This window comes from Myotis brandtii, unplaced genomic scaffold (genome assembly GCF_000412655.1).
Source record: "Myotis brandtii unplaced genomic scaffold, ASM41265v1 scaffold74, whole genome shotgun sequence".
NCBI classification, from domain to species: Eukaryota; Metazoa; Chordata; class Mammalia; order Chiroptera; family Vespertilionidae; genus Myotis; species Myotis brandtii.
The window spans coordinates 1,778,234-1,797,696 of record NW_005370944.1 but is presented as its reverse complement, the minus strand read 5'-3'; the positions used below and the strand labels follow the sequence as shown (position 1 = coordinate 1,797,696).

Genomic DNA, 19,463 nt, shown 5'->3' with positions numbered 1-19,463 from the left:
TGATTGAAATGGGTGAATTTGGGAACAGGGTGAGCAGTATTTGCTTCTTTAGCTGCATGCTTATTTATATTTCACTTCATTCCATAAATAATTTGAGGAGATTTACCACCATGCTGTTGGATTTATGTGCCCAACAGAAACTGAAGCAAAGAATCTGAACCAAGGAACAGTGAGCCCCATTAGGAGATGGAGGTCATGGTGCAGGTGGGAGTGAGACCTGCAGGAGTGAAGAGATGAAGGGGTGGGGAGAAGGCCAGGGCCTGTCTGACCTAGAGGTCAAGGTGACTTCCACCCTTTCCATCATGTGTGATAGGGACGCTGAGTACTCTTCCCACCCAAGAGTAATATGGGTCTAGGATGCAGGTGGAGCTGAGACCATGTCTGGGTGTCATATCTCAAAGCTTGACCAGATTGAGTGGGGTAATTAATCCAGGGCCATCAGGCTTGTAGCCAGAAAGAGCTTTAACTACAGTTGAGTGGAGAAAACAAAAGACTGATTAATGAAGTTTGGGAGGTATGATGAGATCATAAACTGAGAAAAAAGTCCCCAAGACTGGAAGTTGGAATCATTGGCAGCAGGCTGGGGAGAGGCATGCTGGGCAGGCCAGGGAAGGGTTCCAGGGCAGAGGTGGATATATATCATGCAGTGGCAAAGCTTGTGGCAAGGAACGGGAGGTCTGCTGGCTAAAGAGAAAATGGAAAAGACAGATCCTGATGGGTCTGCTTAGGGTGGAGGTGGGGGGATCCAGGAGTCAAGGGTGCAAACTCTAAGGAGCACCCTTGCCCTCTGCATTCTAGGTGTCTGGCTGGCTTCTCATCCCTTCCCTGTCTGGTGCTCTCCTGGTACCCCCCGTGAAGTTATCAGTAAATTTGCATCTTATTGGTGATTGGTGATCTCCCTGGGATTGAATGCAGGCCTAAAAAGAGCATCCATGGGCAGATAAAAGGCTGCTCCGGGAGTTAGGACACTGTCACATGACCCACTTTCAAGTTTTTCTGTGAATTCACCCAGGAGACTTGGTTTCAGAGCCAGGAACAGCTGCTTTTCCTTTCATGGGGTGGGGGTAGGGGAGATCGAAGGTAGATTTAGTTGAATAATATGTGAGTAAAAGGGATTCTCCCCCACCACCACCACCACCCCGCCCCCCACCATGTGCCCTTTTATGTTTTGGAGAAAGAAGCAAAAATTTAAAGTAACCCGCTCTGACCGGTTTGGCTCAGTGGATAGAACGTCAGCCTGCAGACTGAAAGGTCCCAGGTTCGATTCCGGTCAAGGGCATGTATCTTGGTTTCGGGCACATCCCCAGTAGGGGGTGTGCAGGAGGCAGCTGATCCATGTTTCTCTCTCATCGGTGTTTCTAACTCTCTAGCCCTCTCCCTTCCTCTCTGTAAAAAATCAATAAAAAAAATATATTTTAAAGTAACCCAAGCCAAGATCTCTGCTTTCTCCATCTGTAAAGAGTAGGCTTTGCTGCTCAGGGATGGAGGCCATAGACATTTTACAAGAATTTTTAACAGTAAGACTGGAAAGTAACAGGCTTTTGTCATTGATTTCTAACTCATAAGATTAAACTACCTGGAACCACATCCATCCGTCCAGCCAGCCATTGAACAATCTTTTATTGAACTTTTATTTCATGCCTGACACTGTGATAACTGTTGCTGGGAGAATAAGAATCCCTGTCTTGGAAGTCTAGATCCATGGAGGGTTTCTGTCTACAGTAAGTTGTGGGTACACACAGCCCTGTGCTCTGTGTGTACATATTGGAAGACACGGTCAGATAAAGTGCAGAGGCAGTTTTAAGGAGGGGAAAGTTATGTTTAATTGGGAGGTTGAAAGAGTTGACATTTGAGCTGTACCTTGACCTTAAAGGTTTGTGTGTATTAGTTTCAACTAAAACAAATGTATAAATTAGTGGCACATTTTTAGTTAGTGGCTTAAGCAAAAAATGAGTGAATGACTTAAGAAAGTGAATAGGTGTAGAGCTGGCCTCTGGCCTAATCTTATTAGATATTGAAATTGTGTCACTGGGACCTATTTTCTTTGTTTTTTTTTCTTGTGACATGGATTTCCTCCAGCTCAGCTCCATCCTTCTTGGCTGCCAAATGATTGCAGCAGCTCCAAAGGTTACACAACCTCAGCCTCAAATCCAGTGTCAGAGAATAAGAATTTTTTCCCTCACGGGCTGAGAATGGGGAGTGTGGGGCTCCCTAAAGGTGAAGTCCAGTTCTGCATGGTACAAAAAGAAAGAGGAGCGTGTCCTTCACTTGTCAAATGTCCAGCAACCACCGCAAGTGAAAGCAAAGAAGAGGAAAGATTCCAGGTGTGTGGAATGCAGTGGAGCAGAAACTAAAGTGCAGAACAGGTCTGCTGCCAGCCTCAAGTGAAGCTCCCTGACCCTTCGGTGCCTGGGCAGCCCCTTTCCAATAGGAAGCTTCCCTTTTCCAACCTGGTTAGAGAATGGACTGTCTGGTTGGATTCAACCTCTTGTTAGCACAATAGAGCACTGTCCTATCTTTTGAGATATTTTTCCTGTGCTGTTACCTTAAGTCTCACATTCTCCTGCCAGTAACATTTACTGGCATGTAAATTGTTTGTATCACATGAGATTTTTGAGGAAGAGAGAACTGTTATCTTTGTATAAACGAGGCAAGAGGTGAGAGCATTCATGGGAGCTAACCCAAACAGGAGGGCTTGCCCATGGCAGGGCCACACAGGATGCCGGATCACCTGTCTGCAGACGGTGCTCCTTTCCTGCTGCTGCTGGCCTCTGCATTCAGGCACTCATCAACTAATAACAGGGCGGAGTTGCAAAAAGGGATTCTATAAGTCACTTGTTTAGAACTTAGAGTGTATTTCCCTTAGAATTAGATTATTAAGAGGAAGCACACTATTCAAGCAGTATTAAAATTTATTTTCCTTTACATTAATGAAAGGAAAAGGAACTGAAGTAAAATTGGACCTGCTAAGCTTCAAAGAATATTTCTTTATCCTAAAATATTTTCCTAAAAGATCTCTTTAAGATTAAGTAAAACAGCCCTCACCGGTTTGGCTCAATGGATAGAGTGTCAGCCTGCAGACTCAAGGGTCCCAGGTTCAATTCCGGTCAAGGGCATGTACCTTGGTTGCGGGCACATACCCAGTAGGGAGTGTGCAGGAGGCAGCTGATCGTTGTTTCTCTCTCATCAATGTTTCTAACTCTCTATCCCTCTCCCTTCCTCTCTGTAGAAAATCAATAAAATATATATTTAAAAAAAGGTTAAGTAAAACAATTATTAAGACATTAAGTGCTTTTAATGAAATGATTCCATTTCAGACAGTAGTGACTGAGCCCCTGCTGTGAAAGGTCGGGGTGGTCCCCTGCCATGTATCCAGCCTTGGTTCCATGTCACAATTGTTCCAATGGACAGCACTGGTCCTTTTACTTTGACATCACTTTTCATGGTTGGATGCATGTTGTCAATCAACAGTTTTTCTTCCCAGAAGGACGTCTGTGTTCTGAATTCCTGGTCTCTTGGTGTTGAGGATGTCTGTTGGTGGCTCTTATACTTGAATGACATCTTGCCCGAGTCTAATACTATCCCTGCATCACACTTTTTCTTTTAGAACTTTGTAGACTTGGCTGCATTGTCTTCCAACATCAACTGTTCATGAGGACCAATATATTTGCTTTTTCAGTCTTAATGCCTAGAGATCTTTTTCATTCTTGAAGTTTATTAAATTAACCAAGCTGTCTTGGTGTTGAGCATTTTGTATCAAATTATTCTGGAATCTGGCATGCTCCTTCAATCTAATAATTCTGTTTATTTCAGTGAAGTTTTCTTACATCTCTCTCTTCCTCCTTATTTTCCTCTTTTTGCTCTATTAGCATTAGTATTACAATTTTTAATTTAATATTTTAAGTTTTTTTCAGATTACTAATCTGAACAGTATTACTATAATTTGAGGGAACTTACTTAATGACTATTGAATGAATAATGAAGAGCAAAACGACAGTATACATTCAAAGCTACATAAAATCATTGTACACACATTTTTATAAGGTACTTGAGAATATCAAAATTGTTTGTGTCACATAAAATTCACTACCTGTTTCTATGTCACCAGATTCTATTAACATTTAATTATTAACTTTAGTCATTTAATTTTCTAACAAATTCCTGTTTTGGCATATTTTATAATTTGGATTTATCCTGCCAAAGCTGTTAGAGTTGGTGGGGTATTTCGAGATTGGCATGACTAAAGAGAAGAACTGCCTGTTTATACCATATTACTTAACTCATATTGTATGAAATTATTGTTACCTTAATTATTAAGTACCATTTTTCTTATTTGTGGTTTTAATTAATTGATTGTTTTAGCTATTTCTATTTCTTGCCATTTCATTTCCTGAAATTAGATCAAGTTTAAATAGCTTGATAATCACTGTACTTATCTATGTGATAAACTTTGTCTTACTGTCTTGTAACATTTACTGGCATGTAAATTCATGTTGCATTAATGTTCACTAATATAATTGTAGTGCATTATTACAAAACTCAATAAATTTCCCCAAGCGACCTAACTGTTCCCAAAAGTGAATCTCCTTTATGAACATATAACTTATATGATGCTTTAAAAATGTCTTGCACTTGATACTCTTCCAACTGTACTTCTGAGGTGCATCATTGCCGTCTCCTCAGCATATGACAATAATCACATTTTAGAAATATTGTCTTGGTGGCACTGGGAAGGGTTGATTAGAGAGACCAGAGGCAGTGAGGCCTATTGGGGAACAGTGCCAAAGGAGATAAGCCCTATTGGGGCAAGAACAAGGCAGTAGCACTGGGAACTCATTTAGAACCAGATTCTGCCTTAGTGACCTTTATATCCTATCCCCACACCCGCACATACTAGTCGTTGGTACTCAGTAAATGAAGATAGAATCAACGAGTCAAAGATGAGTACTTGCTGAAGCAACAGAGGACAGGGAGGAATCTGGAATTCCCCCTGGTCTCTGGCTTGAGTGACCTTTGAGTTGTAGATAGTGCCACTCACTGCCATAAAGAGGGCAGGAGGGGCAGGGGTACCACACAGCAGTGCATCTGCTACCTACTGAATGAGTTATGTGGCCTAACAGAACATTGTATACCATGGATATACTAGCCCTATGTCTTGGGAGCAGGGACCCACATAGAAAGAGTAAGGAAGAAAAAGCACAAAATTTCTTGTCCTCATTCATAGATGTGGAGCCAGCATAAGACAACAGTGTGAAACAGATGAGGTTTCTTCCATTCACCTTTCCTTGCTGCTTCTCTTAACTAGTATCTTAACTAGTATCTTTAGTATCTTCCTCTCAGAGCCCCCAGATTCTCCCATCTCAGTCACCTTCTTCTCAACCAATGAATAGTTGGAAGAGGGAGGGCCATAGGAATAATGCTTTCACTCTCTACAGGTATCCCAGGCTCTATAATTACCTATCTCCTCTCCTGGCTTCAGAAGTCTTATTTCCTCCACTGTGTCACCAGGGCATAGCAGGAAACCAGTCTGATTAAATGCATTCCATACAACGGTGTAAATGACTGATGGGTCCCTTTAACTGCCCTCTAGCTAATTATTTGGGTTTCCAAAGGAGGCTGCTCCTTTTGCTACTTCTCCAAAGTGAAAGCTCCCAGTCCACTCTTGTGAGGGGGCGCATAGAGGTGGTGAAGTGGGGAGTTTTTCAGTTGCTGTTCAGGCAAGCCAGGCCCTGCCCTGAAGTCCTACTCTGGGCTGGCTGTCCTCCATTAATCCTATTTTTGTAGGGCTTTTGCTTTCTGCGTTTCTGAGATGCCCTATTTCCTAGAACAACAGAAGTAGCCTCCTGCTCTGGTCCCAGCAAAAGGTGCGGATGGACTGGGGTGGCTTGTCCATACTGGGAAGGGGACAGCCCAGGGACCCCACTTAGTGGTGACGTTTCCTTACTGTGTGAGGTTGAGAGGTTCACCCACCAACAGTGGGGCTACCCATGTGTATATGTGTAGTTAATGCCCCCTCCTTTTTAATGGCTCCAAAATGACCCATGTGTACCTGGCACCATGCTGGTCATCTCATATACACCAGCCTATCTTTGTCCTTGCAACAAGTCTATGAGAGTGGCATCTTTTTTTTCCCCAAATATATTTTATTGATTTTTTACAGAGAGGAAGGGAGAGGGATAGAGAGCTAGAAACATCAATGAGAGAGAAACATCGATCAGCTGCCTCTTGCACACCCCCTACTGGGGATGTGCCTGCAACCAAGGTACATGCCCTTGACCGGAATTGAACCTGGGACCCTTCAATCCGCAGGCCGACGCTCTATCCACTGAGTCAAACCGGTTAGGGCGAGAGAGGCATCTTTATCCTGATTTTATGGATGGGCAACTTAAGACTCAGAGACAGTAATTTACTCAAGGCCTCTTAGCTAGGAATTGAAAGAGCTCAAATTCAGGAGTCTATCCTCCACCAGAACTCAAACCCTTATGCTTTCAGGTGGCCTCTGGCATGACAGTTTAGACAGAGGCAGCTTTAGGGTGGGAAGACAGGAAACATGTTGGGGTTTCATGTAAAATATTAACAATGTAGTCAATTCACTGTACAGACATAAAGGGGTAAGTGAAACAGTACATCTCAGGGAAGAGGAGAAAGCTTTGTGGTAATTCCTAGAGTGGATATTCTTCAAGGGTTCCCCATTGACTCCTATTTAAAATCCAAATTCCTTTGCCTGAAATTAATTTTGGAAACTTTTGGAAAATCTAAATAGGTGAAAAGATAAAGAGGTAACTCTTATCAATATACACCTTTTCTTTTCCTTACTGCTATCTCTGTAATCATCTAAAACAAAATAAATAACTCTGATGTCCCTTAACTTGCTTTTCTTACTATAGGATGCCGTGAATATCTTTCCAAAAAATATACGGTTTTGAGTTCTTAGATAGTTGCATCTGTTGATTGTATGACTTCTTCCATTTCTTTTGTGGTTATAAGGTCCTTACTATTATGAGAATAGTTAGTCAACTATAGTATATCTATGGAAGCATCTTCACATTTAATTCTGTGAGTCATCAGAAATGTATCTTGGAGTGTGTATAAAGCAAAGCTCTAACTTGATCCGCGCCCCCCCCCCCGCCCCCATACCAGCCATTTCCCCCTGATTCCAATTGTTGAAAACCCCTTTAATAGCCATTAGTTTGGCATGCTTTCTTCATTGTATAAAATATTCTTGTAGATGTCAGAGCCTATTTCAGGGCTATCTGGTCTGTTCTGCTGATCTTTCTCTTGAATTTAATAATGAAAGTTCTAGAATGTGTTATAGAACTAGTTCCACACTTTTAATAATGAAAGTTCTATAATGTGTTATCTAGCAGAGAAAATTCCCCTTCCTTACACTGATTTTTCAGAAATTTCTTACCTGTTTGATCCATTTATTCCATCATGTGAAATTTAGAATCAGTTGGTTAAGTTTCAAAATCTCATTTGTAAACTTTTGCTAAAATCTCTCAGACAGGCTGCAGCTGGTGACAGCATGCCCCAAACCTGTCAATAAAAGGCCCAAGACCTGACACTAGCATCAGCCTGCCTTGCTTCACAGCTGGGTCTCCAAGCCCAATACAAGTAGCAAATAACAGCCGTCCGCAGATCTCTCTGTAGCTCCTGCCAGGTGGCCCAAGCAGTGGCTGACTTTGCACCTCCCTGGAGGTCCTAAAGCCAGTGCACCCAGTATACAGCCTCAGACCACAGCAGATTACAACTCTACACATCCACAAGCGACACACACAAGAAGCAGATTCAGTGAGCACCAAAGCCCCACTGAAGCAAGTCCTGCTCCATAGGGGTGTTTTCTGCACAGCATCTCTCCCACTATAGTTGCAGCTAGTCCTCACAGCCAGTTGGCTTAGAGTCAACTCCTCCCAGTTACACAAACAGCAATCAAGGTTCAACTACAAGACTATGCACACAGCCCACACAGGGGTGCACCTAGAGTGCTCAACTCAGGTGATTGGGGAGGCTGAGTTACTAGGCCCTACAGGACACATACTACATTCTGCCAATCCCAGGAGACATAGCAGCTCTACCTAGTACATAAAAACAAACACAGGGAAACAGCCAAAATGCAGAGACAAAGAAACATATCAAAAATGAAAGAAATGGAAGCAAACAAACTACTGGATACAGAGTTCAAAACCATGGTTATAAGGATCTTAATGAGACTTTCAAGGATCTTAGTGAGAATGTCAAAGACATGGAAAAGGACCAGTCAGAAATTAATACAGTAACTGAAATAAAGAATAATTTACAGGGATTCAATAGTAGAGTAGAGGATTCTGAGAATCAAATCAATGATTTGGAATATGAGGGAGCAAAAAATCCCAATCAGAAGAGCAAAAAGAATCCAAAAATATGAAGATGGTGTAAGTAGCTTCTGGGACAACTTCAAGTGTACCAACAATTTGCTTTAGGGAGGTGCCAGAGGAAGAAGAAAGGGAGAAAGATATTGAAAACCTATTTGAAGAAATAATGACAGAAAAATTCTCCTACCTGGTGAAAGAAATAGACTTACAAGTCCAGGAAGTGCAGAGAACCCCAAACAAGAGGAATCCAAGGAGGCCCACACCAAGAGACATCATAATTAAAATGCCAAGAGCAAAAGACAAAGAGAGAATCTTAAAAGCATCAAGAGAAAAGCAGTTAGTTACCTACAGGGGAGCGCCCATATGACTGTCAGCTGAGTTCTCAACAGAAATTTTGCAGGCCAGAAGGGAGTGGCAAGAAATAGTCAGTGATAAATAGCAAGGAACTACAACCAAGAGGATCAAGCCCTGAGACTTTACCTTCTTGGGTGACTTTGGAAGGCTGAGAGCCAGCAATGCTGAGGACCAGTGCCTAGTGCCCTGATTTTGGAGTCAGGCAGACTATCAGGCTTTCTGTTGTCAGTTCTAGGACAAGTTAATCTCAGTAATTGAGGCCAAAATGGCCCCAGCTAAGAGCCTTTCTCCTGGCCTTAGGTGGACTAATGTATTTTCATTGCCGGTTAGAGTAACAATATTTCTGGGAAAGTAAATAACAATATTTTTCCTGGTAATATATGAAACAGTGTTGCAATGGTTAAGAGCATGGACTCTGAGCCGGACTGCTTGTGTTTTTATATTAGTTTGCTATTGCTGTTGTAACAAATTACCACAAACTTATGGGCTTAAAACAATACAAGGTTATTATCGTGTATATCTGGAGATTAGAAGTCTGAATTGGGTCTCATTGAGATGAAATCAAGATGTCAGTAGAGTTGTCTTCCTTCTAAAGCAGGGGTGGGGAACGTCTGGCCCGTGGACTGTATGAGGCCCTCGAAATCATTTGGTCTGGCCCTGCCAAGGCATTAGGGGTGAGTTTAATGTTTGACCACCTGTAGCAGGCTAATTTTTAAGCTGATAATTTTGTATGGCCCAAGAATGATGTTATAAATATCTAAATGGCCCTTGGCAGAAAAAAGGTTCCCCACCCCTGTTCTAGAGACTGCCTGCATTCCTTGATTCATGACCCACCCCCTTACATCTTCAAAGCCAGCAGGATAGTATCACTTTGACCTCTGCTTCTATGATCACTTCTCCCTTCTTTCACTCTCTTGCCTCTTCCCTTTCCTTTATAAGGCCTCTGTGATCACATTGGGACCATCCTGATAATCCAGGATGATCTCCCCATCTTAAGATTCTAAATGTAATCACACTTGCAAAGCCCTTTATGCCATGTAAGCTACCATATTCACAGGTTCTGGGAATTGGTACACGGATGGGGGCCATTATTCTGCCTACCACAGTTTGCATCTTACCACTTACTAATTGTATGACCTTGGACAAGTTGTTTTTTTACCTCTTGTTCAGTTTCCACATCCTTAAAATGGGCATAATAGTTTCTGCCCCATAGGATTTTGGGAGGATTAAATGAGTTAATATTTTATCATTTATGATTGTGTCTGACATATGGTAAATGCTATATAATTATCTGCTAGCTGAAATCTATTAAAAAAATATACACATTCTTTGATCTAGCAATACTTTTTTTGGTCATCTATTTCATAGAAGCAAAAGCATCCATGCATTAGGCTACATAAAGTATTGTCCATATTGGCCAAAAAGAAAAAGAAAGAGGAAAAGAAAAAAATGCATAAACAGGAAGTCATTGTTATGTCTGTTAACAGGAGAATGACTGAATCACTTGTAGTCCATCTGGAATATAATGAGCTATTAAAGAAAATACATTAGCTCTATACTTAAAAAACCCAGAACAATATCCTGAATGAAAGTTAAATTAGAGGAGGAAGTTATGCATGATCTCATTTTTTAGAGCACAAGTATCAACCCCCCAAAATTGCTGTATTTATTTGAGCCAACTTTTAAACCTCTGAATGTCTCATTTTCTTCATCTGTGAAATGAGGATAACAATCATTCTCCCCTAACTGGCTAGATCTAGCAAGGATGAAGTGGGATGAAATGTATCAAGTCCTTAGAATCCTGCAAGCAGCTGCATAGTCTGGATATTTGTGTAAAGTGGTTTGTTTGAATGAAGAGAGGTGTGAAAGGATGTACCCAGGATGGTTACCTGGTTACCTCAGATGTGGGGAAAGGAAATTCAGAAGTGGTGGGAAGAGATGATTGATGTTTTAAAAATTTCTTTGCATTGTTTCATGGATGGAGACTACTAGCCACTGTTACTTTAGTAACTTCCATATTCTAATGTTTTGTTGGTAGTTTGGATACTACCACCATAACAACAAACACTGAATTGGGGAAAGCACAAACCTGGAAACATACCATGATTCAAAATTTGTCATATTTTTAAGAGGAATGAATAAAAAAAAGGCGGGGGGGGGAGCAGGAGAGCCCTAAATCAGGCCTGCCTTTTATGTCCCCAGCATCTACTGCCGAGGCTGCTCCAAGCCGCTGTGCTGCTCTTGTGCGCTCCTGGACAGCGGTCACAGTGACCTCAAGTGCGACATCACCGCAGAGATCCAACAGCGGCAGGAGGAGCTGGACACCATGACGCAGGCATTGCAGGAGCAGGACAGCGCCTTCGGCATGGCGCAGGCACAGATGCGGTCAGCTGTTAGCCAGCTGGGGCGCGTGCGCACCAACCTGGAGGAGCTTATCCGCGCACGTGTAAGCCAGCTAGTAGCCCATGTGCTGGCGCAGGAAAAGGAGCTGCTGGAGGCAGTGAACGCGCGGTATCAGAGCGAGTACAAGAAGATCGCGGGCCAGTTGGGCCAACTGGATGCTGTGCTGCAGCGCATCCGCACGGGCAGCGTGCTCGTGCAGAGGATGAAGCGCTATGCCTCGGACCAGGAGGTGCTGGACATGCACGGCTTCCTGCGAGAGGCGCTCCGCCGCCTGCGCCAAGAGGAGCCCCAGAGACTGCACGCCGCTGTGCGCACTGATGGCTTCGAAGAATTCAAGGAGCGCCTGCAGGACCTCGTCTCTTGCATCACCAAGGGGACAGGTAAGCTGGCCTGTTTACCATTTAGGGCTTGTGCCTTGCTGCTCCCTGAGGAAGGCGGGGCAGGAAAGATCATTTCCTGTGATGGAAAGGGAAACGGGCTTTTTTATTGTCTCTTGGGTTTGACCACATCGTAGGTTCCAGGACGCAGGATAAGGTGGAAAGGAGCCCCTGACTTGGGGCTGCAGCCGCTCAGAGGGGTCATGTTTTACTAATGTACAAGACCCTGTGAATTAGCTGTGATCTTGTGACCCTTGGGGAAGTTAAGAAACTACAATGCTGAGAACTAGACCCAATATCATTTTAGCCCCAGAGGGACCGACCACTCCAGGAGATTCTCTTAAGCCACCTGTGTTCAGCAACAGAGAAGTCAATTGGAATATGAGGTCACACAGACGTAGACTGGGAAAACCCCCTGGGGTGGCTGGGTGCTTACCCCAAAGAACACTATGGCTCAGTGGAGATTATTTGCCACCAGAATGGCCTGCCATCTGGACCAGCTGCCACTTTGTGGGCCCTGCCTGGTATTGGGTACTTGGGAGGTGGAAAAGAGCAGACCAGTTCCTCACCTCAAGTTGTCCAATCCAACTGGGAGACAAAATGGGGGCATATCACATAGCCGGAGACAGAGACTGGCTCTGCAGTCCAAATTCAGGCCTTATAGCAGCTCCAAGAGCTGGATACGGCAGGGGACTTTCAAGAAGCTTTCAAGGGGTAGGATATGCGAGGGCCTCCAGGGCGAGGAGGCTTTAATGGCTTTTTGAGCAAATCTCTGGGGTGGAATCTGAGCTCTGCACAGCTGGTATGAAAAAGGGGAGGGCAGCTAAGAATCTGAAGGCCTCAGGGCAGGTGTCAGTGAGAAAGGGCTCACTCCTTCCTGCCCTTGGAGTTGATGGATATGGGCTCATAAAAGTAAAGTCTAGAGTGGGCACGGACTTGTGCCTTCTCCATCAATGCGGTGAATGTTACCCCGTATACAGGAAATGACCCCACAGACGTTTAAACAGCTTGCCTTGGGGGTTGTAACTGGGCAGTGACAAAGAAAGGAGTTACATATTTTAATCCAAAGCATGAGAGATTTAGACTAGATTTAATAAAACCCAGACTTCAGGTCAGAAGAGTATCATGGAGAAGACAGCAAGCAGTAGCACCTTTAGCATTGTTCACATATTGCTTTGGTGTTGGCCTAGAGATGGAGAAAGGTGTACTTGTTTGGGGCCAAAGGCAAGTGCTCACTGATGCTAATGCCACCCCTTTCTCCCTTCTGGCCGGGTTCATGCCCACTGCAGTCAGGGAGCTTTCCTTCCAACTCTTCGCCCCTCCATGGAGTGCCCCAGTGTTGTGAGAGGCCCTGGAGAATGAGTATCCAAGAAAAGCAATAGGCACATTCCCCCCCTTCCCTCTTTTACTGTCCTGGGCCAGGAGCCCTCTCACCGGGAGTGTCCCTAGCCTGCTATGACTGTCTCTGTATTCTGCAGATGCAGCTCTATCCAGGAGAGCCAGCCCAGAGGAGACCAGCACTCCCAGGGAGCCTTCTGACGTTGATCTGGTGAGATGGGTTTGAGGTCTGGCAGGGAGGCGGTACAGTCCAGAAGGTCAGGCAGGTTGAGAGTTCCCCTATGTCAGAAAGGAAACCGAGTTTTGTCCCTGTATCTGCAGGTGATAGACTGGAAAATGAACAGCAAATGGCTGGACTGGAGTTTTCAGTGGGAGAGAGGATTGGTGGCTTTCTCTGGGTTCCTAAATGCCACAGTAGCTCTTGATGGGACATGAGCTCTTGATGGGTTCAGGAGCAGTTAAGCCTTAGGAGTGGACAGAAGACAAAGGAGGTGATCACTGATGGGCACTCCTGATGACCTCTCCCTTCCCTGCACCCCATCCTGGATATTTGAGTCTTTTCAGCATGTGGACCTTTCCCTCTTCTTCCCCCACACATGGTTCTTGGAAAGAAATGGAGAATGAGGCCATCCAGCAGCCTGGGGTTGATTGGTATGATTTCAGGGTCAGCATATATCCAAGAACCATAGTTTCTCAAGAGTTGGAAGCTAACCATTCCTCCTCTAATGTTTGCGTTCCCTTTGCAGTGTCCCTGACCTGTCACCGTTCAGCTTTCATGCACACACCCTTAAGGACAGGAAGCTCACTCATTCTTGAAGGCTGTCACTCCCATCTCTGGACTGCTCTGACTTAGAGTGTTTCCCTGGGTAAAAATGCAATGGCGCCCCTTTGACTTGCCCTCTTGGGTGCTTGCATGCATGGCACTCTCCACGAGGATCAATTTCCTCGGTTCCTTCCCGAACCAGATATCTGGTCTCCTCCCCATCCTGCTTATCCAGGCTTGCGTGTGCCTGCCTGTCCAGAACTGATCAGACATCCATGAAAAGCAGGTCTTCTGGTGTGGGTGGTCAGGGTGGCAAGCCTTCCTGGATTTGCTTTACTATAGCATGGCCCATAGGAGAGGGAGAATGGTGAAGGCTAAGGCAATCGGGAAAGGCTTCCTGGAGGAGGCAGGACTTTTAGATATGAGTATTTTACAGCTAGGAGAGAGCATAGAGTCTAAAACCCCTTTTACAGAAGATGAAGCTAATACCCAGAGAGAGGGTGTGGCTTAACCGGAGGCCTCATGCTGACCTGGGGCGGGACTAGAAGCCAACTCCTGCCTTGGGTACCACATCCCTATATACTGTACATAGCTCCAAAAGTGACCAAAGGAAAAAAAGACATTTAATTGCTGGATAGGAAATATAATCATATGGTCAGAAATAAAAACAGAGAGAGAAATGTCTCACTCCCATCTTTGCCCCCCATCTGTCAGTTCTTATGCTCACATACCTATCTTTTTTTAACATTACATTTCCTTCCAGAATTTCTTTATGTAATTATAAGTAAAAACAATTATAGATATTTGCTTTTTCCATTCTCTTTTTGCACATAGATAGCATAGTACCATGTATATATAGCATTGTGCCTCAGGCTTTTTCACCGCATCAAATATTCCTTCCTGGTGCCTTTTTGCACTTGCATGGTGGACCACTGACTATAGCAGACTTTATTCAGCCAGTTCTCTGTTGATGTATATTTAGGTTGTTTTGTATTACATACAGTGCTAGGATAATGTCCCCAAAGAAAGCATATGAATAATAGTGGAAAGTGCCCTGGGCCCACAGATCTCAGCTGTCTTCCAGGTGCCAGTTGCTAGTTGATGAACAGCAAGAAAGCCCATACTGTCCGTGTAAGGTCTAGGCATTTTGCCGTGTCTTTATCTTGAGGTGACTTCTCACTACCCACTACTAAGTAGTTTGAACTTGGAGCATGAGACGAATGCTCTTTTTTGCAGAGCCTCTTGTGGTCTTTAAGTAATAGGCTAGAGGAGGGGGTAGGTAGGCAGGTGGAGCTGGGAGAAAGGAAGGGAGTAACACTGTGAGTGCAAAAGACGAGCGAGGCAGCTCCAATGAGGCAGGCAGGTCTGGTTGTTCCAGGAGAGTCAGGTCCATCACCCAGGAGGAAGGCAACTCCTAGATCCACGTCCCTGTCTGGGCCTCTGGTGCCAACACTCATCCCTCCTGAAACTGTTGGTTAACTTTTATTACAACGGTATGCTTAGGCAGAGGTGACAAAACATGCCCACAGGTTTAACTAGGACTTCTGGGGGAGTGGGGTAGCTCGGGCATCTCCCTCTTTTGTTTCTCATAGACTTTTTTTGCAATGATGTTACAATACTTTAATAAAAAAAATAAAAAATTTTAAAGCTATGAAACAATTATAAATCAGTCATGATATTTTTTTTCTTACTGAGCCTCATGTGTCCTCTGCTTTGTTAATATTGGGGGTGGGTGTCAGGGAGGGTAGAATGGAGGCAAAGAGGAACAAACCCTGCCTTTGAGGAGTTCACGGTCCATAGGGAAAGGTCTTTTACTGACCAGCAGCCTGTAGAGCCAGACATGAAAGGTAGAGCAGGATCTTTTCAACTTAAAAAAAAAAGTTTTTTAATGGTGACAAAATACACGTAACATAAAATTTACCTATAAGTGGATTGGTGGATTATATGGTAATTCTATTTTTAATCTGTTGAGGAACTGCCCTGCAATTTTCCATAGTGGCTGTACCATTCATTCTACATTTCTACCAAAAATTGGGGTTCCAATTTTTCCACTTTCTCACCCATACTTATTTTTAATGTCCCCATTGATATTTTAGAGAAAGAGGAAGGGAGAGGGAGAGGGAGAGAGAAAACATCTATGGGAGAGAGAAACATTGATCAGTTGCCTCTTGTATGCACCCCACAACCCAAGCATGTGCCCAGGGATGGAGCCTGCAACCCAGGCAAGTGCCCTGACTGGGAATTGAACCCGCCTTCTTTCAGTGCATAGGACGATGCTCAACCAACTGAGTCACACTGGCCAGGGCTACTTTTTTTTTTTTAATATATAATAGATGGTTTAAACTTTTTGGCCACCACCCATTGTAAAAAATATGTTTTACATCTAGCCTACGCTCTGTAGACATACACACATACCTTTAGTTAAAACAGAAGTTTTGCAAAACAAATGACACTTATACATGGGATTACTATATTTCCTGTTCTATGTAATATAAAAAATGCGGGTCATGACCCACTCGATTGCTTTCATGATCTACTAATGGGTCACAGTAAATATAGTTTGAAAAACACTGGCGTAGAGCACTCACTATAGACTGTGCACTTCCCTGGAGTCAGAGATTGTCCATTCTCTGCCCTTCCCCCACACAGGCTTCATTCTCTGATCCCAAGACAACTCTCCTCCCTTTTTGTAAATATGTTGTGCAAAAGAAACCCAGGAATGGGGGAAGAAAGAAGTAAGTCAATCATTATAGCAGACAGCGGAGGAGCCCACAGCCCACATCAGAGCACTGATGATATCAAAAAGAGCCCTGCCTGGCTCCGGTCCGGTACCCGGCACGTGGCCCCGTTGTACTGGGCCTTCCCTGTCTACCCCAGCCTGGGTTTGGCCAGATCATCGCTGGTGTCCTCTGAGAGTAGGCCTGGCCACATCTGTCCCCACACAGGAGGGGCAAAGCTTGTCCCCATTAGGAAAGTATCCCGGGCCTTGTAATCTCACAGTCGGTCACCTGGCTTTTCCAGTGCAGCTCTCCTTGATGAAGGGCCCCTCTGCTGTGACGGAATGCCTTGCTTTCACTCTGTGGACAGACTGCGTGCTCCTGACTGATGACCATCACATAGAATTTGAAGCACCAGTGGTCAGGAGTGTGGGCCTCTCCTTTCAAAGGAGCACTTCCCACATAACTCACTCATTTTTAACAAGCCGTTCAGTTTCACACAATAGGGAAGGGTGGCAGGAGGGATGTAAAGGAGACAGAGACTGAAGAAAAGCGAGTTGCGCGGGCACTGGAAGGGAACTTTCATTTCACAACACTGTTCAAACCCTAGTCCAGGCCCTTATTAGGTCTGTGACCGTAGGCAATAATTTCCCCTCTCTTGTGCTTCAGTTTCCTTCTCTGTAGATTTGTGATAATCATAGGGTGGTACTTACCTCTTGTTTTAAAACTATAATTTTTTTGTGGTAAAATTCACGTAAGGAAACTTTTATTTTTTTAATCTTTATTATTGAAAATATTACATATGTCCCGTTTTTCCCCCATTGACCCCCTAGAAAACTATTTTAATCATTTTAAAGTATAAAATTCAGTTACATTTAGTACAGTCACAATCTTTTTTTGTTAATCCTCACCTGAGGATATTTTTCTATTGATTTTTAGAGAGAGTGGAAGAGAGTGAGGGAGGGAGAGAGAGAAAAAAAACAACAACACATCAACATGAGAGAGACACATCAATTGGTTGCCTCCTCGACCAGGGTCGGGGATTGACCTGCAACCCAGGTACATGCCCCCGACTGGGAATTGAACCCCCAACCCTTTGGTACGTGGGCTGATGCTCTAACCACGGAGCCACCAGCCAGGGCTACACTCACAATCTTGTACAACCATCCCAACTATCTAGTTCCAGAATATTTCCATTGCCCGAAAAGGAAACCCCGAAGCCATGAAGCAGTCGCTCCCCATTGTGCCCACCCCCACCCCCTGGCAACAACCACGCTGCTTTCTACATGTGTACATGTAGCTATTCTGGGTATTTCACATGAATGGAAATATACAATATGTATCCTTTTGTGGCTGGCTTCTTTTCACTCAGCAGAATGTGTTCAAGGTTCATTCATGTGTGTATCAGAATGTTATTCCTTTTTATGGCTGAATAACACTCCCCTATACAGGTGTGCCACATTTTATTGGCAGACATTTTGGGCTTTTGTGAATAGTGTTGCAAGTTTTTGTTGAAACATCTGTTTCCTGTTCCTTTGGATACATACGTAGGAGTAGATTTGTTGAATCATGAAAATTCTGTCAGACTTTTTGAGGAGCTGCCTCTACTTCATTTAGGGATGGGTACATGAAGCACCTGCACTGAGCCTGGCACAGAGGGGTAATAAAAACACTGTCATCACCATCGGGTACTAAGTGCCAGGTGCTCTTTCTAGCATTTTACTTCGTAATGTACTTCATCCACACTGCCTGGGGGGTAGAGAGCATGATTATTCCCATTTACAGAGAGGGCCTGAGGCCCCAGGAGTTTTAAGTGATTTGTCCAAGATGCGTTAGTGGCTATTCTGACACAGGCAGAGTTAAAGCCCCTCAGGCAGAGTGAAGGCCACAGGGAGGCCAGTTTCAGCTCAATGGAAGGGTGTCCTTCCTATTACAACTTGGCTGCTGTAGAGGAACTGGCTCCTGCAGCAGTGAGCGTTTTGTCCCTGGAGCTGTGTGGGCTAGATGTCGAGCAAGCCTGGAGGAGTTGTTGGGCAGTGATTCCTGGATGCCAGCACCTCAGGGTCATGAGGTGCAGACATGGAGGGTGTGGGGAAGACTCCTGGTCCCTAAGGCCTCTAGGCTTTGGACTGAGCAGCCTGTACCTATGGCTGGGTGAGGCCTTGGGAATTGGGCTGACCCTAGGCCTAGGTTCCCAGCCCTTATCCTGCTGCATAGTCATTTCTGATTCTCCTTTTCTGACTTTGCAGCCAGCAGGGGCACAGATAGCTCAGGTGCAGGCCCTGGGGCTGGCTGAGGCTCAACCTGTGGCCGTGGTACAGTCGGTGCCTGGGACACACCCTGTGCCAATGTACGCCTACTCCATCAAAGACCCCTCCTGTAGAGAGGTAAGTTTTCTGCAGTCCTGCCTCCCCTCCTGAGAGCCCAGATCCCAGCAAGCAGTAAGACGTGGAGTTGAGTGAGAACCCAGACCTTAGTCAGCACCTGCTCTATGCCCTTCCTTTCCCTCCGCTGCCCTGTCAGGACGTTCCCTCTACACTGAGCATATGAGCCACTCCCAGGGCAGGCAGAGGCCGGTGGTTAGTAGGCAGGGCCAGTGTGCATGGCAACCTGGGAGGACTTTCTGTGTGGAGAGGCAGAGAGGAAGGCCACAGGCCCCAGCCACCCAGGTCTAGGTCTCTGCCCACCACCTTAGGGCCCCTGGAGGCTCCTGACCTGGCACTGTGACTTCCCACTGCACAGGAGGTCTCCAACACAGCCACGCCACAGAAGAGGAGGAAGTCCTGCCAGACCGAGTGCCGCAGGAAGGTTATCAAGATGGAGTCCGAGGAAGAGAAGGAGGCCAGGTTGTCCCTGAGCTCCCCCGAGCAGCCCAGGCCCAGCACCTCCAAGGCAGTCTCACCACTGCCCGTGGAGGGGTCCCAGAGCCCTGAGAGCCACACCGCAGGAAATGAGGAACTCAACAACCATGAGACTGGCGACTCTGGGGAGGCAGGTAGGGAGGTCAGGGACAGCAGAGGCTGAGGCCTGCATGCTGTTTTCCAGGGGCTGGGTGGGGCCCCTCTTCTGCATCCTGACCCACCCAGGGAGCCCAAAGCCAACAGCATTCCCTGTGTCCTGCCCTCAGCTGCTACCAGACGGGGCAAGGAGGCCCACAGTT

General features: G+C 45.1%; 1 protein-coding gene across 8 annotated transcripts in view; it reads left to right on the top strand.

The window, feature by feature from the left end:
- Positions 1 to 19,463, top strand: part of PML (promyelocytic leukemia) — a 54,231-nt gene that overhangs the window by 11,274 nt on the left and 23,494 nt on the right. For 7 of the 8 annotated variants that reach the window (XR_001359916.1, XR_314515.2, XM_014530462.1 and 4 more), the window contains exons 3-6: positions 10,908 to 11,488; positions 12,964 to 13,034; positions 18,553 to 18,690; positions 19,046 to 19,298. Coding sequence is in view for 6 of the 8 variants with exons in the window: in XM_014530462.1 (XP_014385948.1) it covers positions 10,908 to 11,488; positions 12,964 to 13,034; positions 18,553 to 18,690; positions 19,046 to 19,298 (1,043 nt within the window). In the remaining 2 variants the exon portion in view is untranslated. Of the gene's footprint in view, positions 1 to 10,907; positions 11,489 to 12,963; positions 13,035 to 13,569; positions 13,967 to 18,552; positions 18,691 to 19,045; positions 19,299 to 19,463 lie in introns of those variants that run through there. The other variant, XM_005882794.2, reaches the window with a different exon arrangement.